The 3,214-nt window shown below is 29.8% G+C and overlaps 2 protein-coding genes across 2 annotated transcripts; one reads left to right on the plus strand and one right to left on the minus strand.

Annotated features, from left to right (window-relative positions):
- Positions 1-606: 606 nt before the first annotated feature.
- OCT59_018276 (uncharacterized protein) lies at positions 607-1,833 on the minus strand. The gene is made up of 2 exons (XM_066148667.1): positions 1,811-1,833; positions 607-1,735 (listed from the first exon to the last, which is right to left on the minus strand). Exon 2 carries the CDS (start codon positions 1,623-1,625, stop codon positions 1,230-1,232), a length of 396 nt encoding a protein of 131 aa, XP_066004572.1. The 5' UTR covers positions 1,626-1,735; positions 1,811-1,833; the 3' UTR covers positions 607-1,229.
- A 376-nt stretch (positions 1,834-2,209) lies between these two features.
- On the plus strand, positions 2,210-2,929 carry OCT59_018277 (uncharacterized protein). Its single transcript, XM_066148668.1, has 3 exons — positions 2,210-2,367; positions 2,446-2,663; positions 2,799-2,929. Exons 1-2 carry the CDS (start codon positions 2,307-2,309, stop codon positions 2,655-2,657), a joined length of 273 nt encoding a protein of 90 aa, XP_066004573.1. The 5' UTR covers positions 2,210-2,306; the 3' UTR covers positions 2,658-2,663; positions 2,799-2,929.
- The last annotated feature ends 285 nt before the right edge of the window (positions 2,930-3,214 follow it).

The raw sequence follows: 3,214 nt of genomic DNA on the forward strand, positions 1-3,214 counted from the left end.
ATTCTGCAAAAAATTGAAAAGTTTAGTAGTTTGCAGATGATAATTTAAGAAATATCCACCTATAAAGAGAAATGTAGTGCATTACTAAACAATTATCAGGTTGATCAAGTTCGTGTAATACCAAATTTAATAAATTGTCTTATTAAATGATCGCGTATATTAAATGATCGCATATATTATAAGGCTATAAGGCCTATTAATTCCTAAAAAGTCAATTTAACCACTATTTTATTTAAAACTATTTATTTTGTACATTTTTTTTTTTTAAAAAAAAACTTTCTTTCTGAAAAGCAGAGTCTGCCTCCTATACCGTTTGCTATCATGCATAGTGTGTTATAGGAAAAGGCGGACTTGATGACCACCTATACTTATTTATCTATACCGTTTACCGTCGTGCATAGTGTGTATAAGTAAAGAGTTTGATTGATTATATAGGTATAAGCTTATGTTATATAGGCGTGATGGGAAATTTATATCGCAATTTTAATATTTATAGAATTAATCGTAACTATATAATTACTTTTTAAATTTTTGTTTAAATGGGTTTAAATGGGTTTCTTTTTGTCTAAAATTTACACATGAACATTTTCTTTATAAAATCAAAGCTAGATTTTTTATTACGAAATATTGAATACGACATATGTCGAGTGAATATATTTGCATACTGATCGTGAGACATTCAATAAACTCTTTTTCAAGATGATGCGAAACACGAAAAATTCACTAGTTATTAAAATTAGTATGTATAACTGGTGGAAGCCATTATTATTAATAAAAAATGATACAAGCACGAACAAAAATGTATACATTCAAAATGTGACAGTAAAAATTTTGTCCATTTTTATTTCATACACGGAAAAAATAATATACATTGTATCACATCTATTGCCATTATTACCATGCGGACAGATCCATAAACATATATAAGTGATAGCATGTTTGATAAAAAGCCTCATTATGGACGAAATGTTATTGTATAAAATAGTTTAGAGAAGGAATACTGACTCCTTTCTCGATATAAATTGCAAAGCTATATTTTTTCTTGGTGAATCCTCATTTCAAAGAAGTTTATCATTTTCAAATTAAATATGATTGTTGCTGTCTTTTATCATAAGGAACAAATAAAGGATAGGCTTTATGTTCCTTACGGTATTTTTTTTCAATTATTTCAAAAATCATCTTTCCTTTCTCCTCTTCTTCTTTTCCTCCACTAAATTTTCCTTGCAGTTCTACTTCGCTAGAAGTCTTATTACCAAAGATTCTTTTTGTAAGTCAACTTTATGAATTTGTTGTTGATAATCAAAGGAGTCATTATACATTTCGGCTGAAGGTTGTGTTTCATTATTACTAGCATCGTATTCTATATTTTCTTTGGTGATCTTGCTTTTATCACCATCTAGTACATCATGTATTTCAATCAAAAAATAAGCTAGGTCCTGTGGGCATTGTTCGGCGGGAATATTGTATAAAATTGTTGCCTTACGAGTTGCTTGGTAGGAAAATTCGTATTTCTGTGAGAGAAAGTTATGCCGCATATGTTCAAATGAATCAAAAAACATTCTTGAACTTTCACTGTCGCTCTTGATCCATTTACTAGTCCCATAGATTTGTGGGCGATTAATCATGCGATAAGGTATCCTTCAAGGGCTTCTAACGCTTTGGATAAAATTTCAAATGCTCTTTTGTTGCTCGTAAGCTAAAGTCTGTGCATGCGTTTGAATTGTCGACATCTCGTCTGTTGTAATGCAGTAAATTTAATAAGCAAAATTAGAAATTTAGTAAATTTGTAACAAGAAAATTCATAACTCACATGAAATAAACGATCGGTGAGCCAAGAAGGTAATTTATATACGTTTAAAAAAATTAAATAATTCTATCTTTGATCGATAACTGGTTAGTGTTAGCCGAATGACCGACATTTTCCGTTTATTAACCTATTATGGTTTAGTTAATAGTTTATTAGTCGAAAATCTAAGTAGATACTTTTTTTTGTCTTTGAAAGGTTTTATCTGTACTAAAAAGTATTCTTTGTTGATACTTTCGTAAGACAGGAAGAATGTCTTATCATGAAATCTTGTCTGTATTAAATAAGTATTCTTTGTTGATACTTACATATGAAAGGAAAGTATGTCTTATCATGATATTTTTTCAGATTAGATTGATAATTTGGGATAATATAATCAATTATTTTTCCTTCATTTGAAATTCTAGAAAATCTTTTCCACAAAACGAACTCCATCTCAATAAATACACTAAGATTGTGCTAAATAAAAACTTACTTCGTTACGAAAAAAATTTTACTTACAATGGGCCTTAGTTCAGATGAGGCATGGCTTTGTATGCCTTGCCCTGTGGCTTCAACAGGATGTTTGTCAAATTATCAAAGTGCTAGTTACTGGTATCATAGATACTGTGAAGGAAAATTAAAAATTGATACTTCCCTAGATATTTTATGTGACGATTGCGGTACTGCAAAAGACTGGAAAGATTGGCGTTTTAAGTGCGGCAATGAAAACCACAAATTTTATGAATATCCCGCTGAGGATTTAGACTTTATTCACGCTTTGGGTTCCGCTATGAGCCTTAAAGCTCATAGTCCAGAAAAAAGACGAGTAGTAATGAAGATTATTAACAAAATATCAGGTTCACAGTGCTAAGAGAACGTAAGTTAAATTTACCCTTATACGCTGGTATAAAAAAAATCTATTATTTTAACTTTTTTACCTAATTTAAGACGGACAAAAATTCTAGTTTTGACTTCATTACTTTTTTTCTTTTAAATAAATTACAAATCGTAGTTGAAACACACGGTCTCGTAGTTGGGCAATGTTTTATATGTTGTACTTAAACATTTAACATAAGTGACCGACTCAGCAATTAACCTTTTGTAATAAAGAATAACGTAAAATCATTTATTAATTCAATGATGAAATACATTTCTTTTTTACAAATTGTGTTTTGTGTGGATGGGATCACGAAGAGATTTCAAATGCTCAACACGTGGTTGACGATTTTCTTCTTAACCATTTGTTCTATTGTGTACGTTCTTATGAAACGCAATTGAGTTATATATAGAGGTTGGAACCGACCAAAAAAACCTTAACCGATTAATAATGATTAACCAAAGACCTAATCGATTAATAATCGATTAATATTAAAACATTAAAAATTGTTTGTTTGGCCGCAAATTGCACAAATTGTTTTTGATCATACA

The sequence above is a fragment of the Rhizophagus irregularis genome, chromosome 27 (assembly GCF_026210795.1).
Source record: "Rhizophagus irregularis chromosome 27, complete sequence".
NCBI lineage: Eukaryota > Fungi > Glomeromycota > Glomeromycetes > Glomerales > Glomeraceae > Rhizophagus > Rhizophagus irregularis.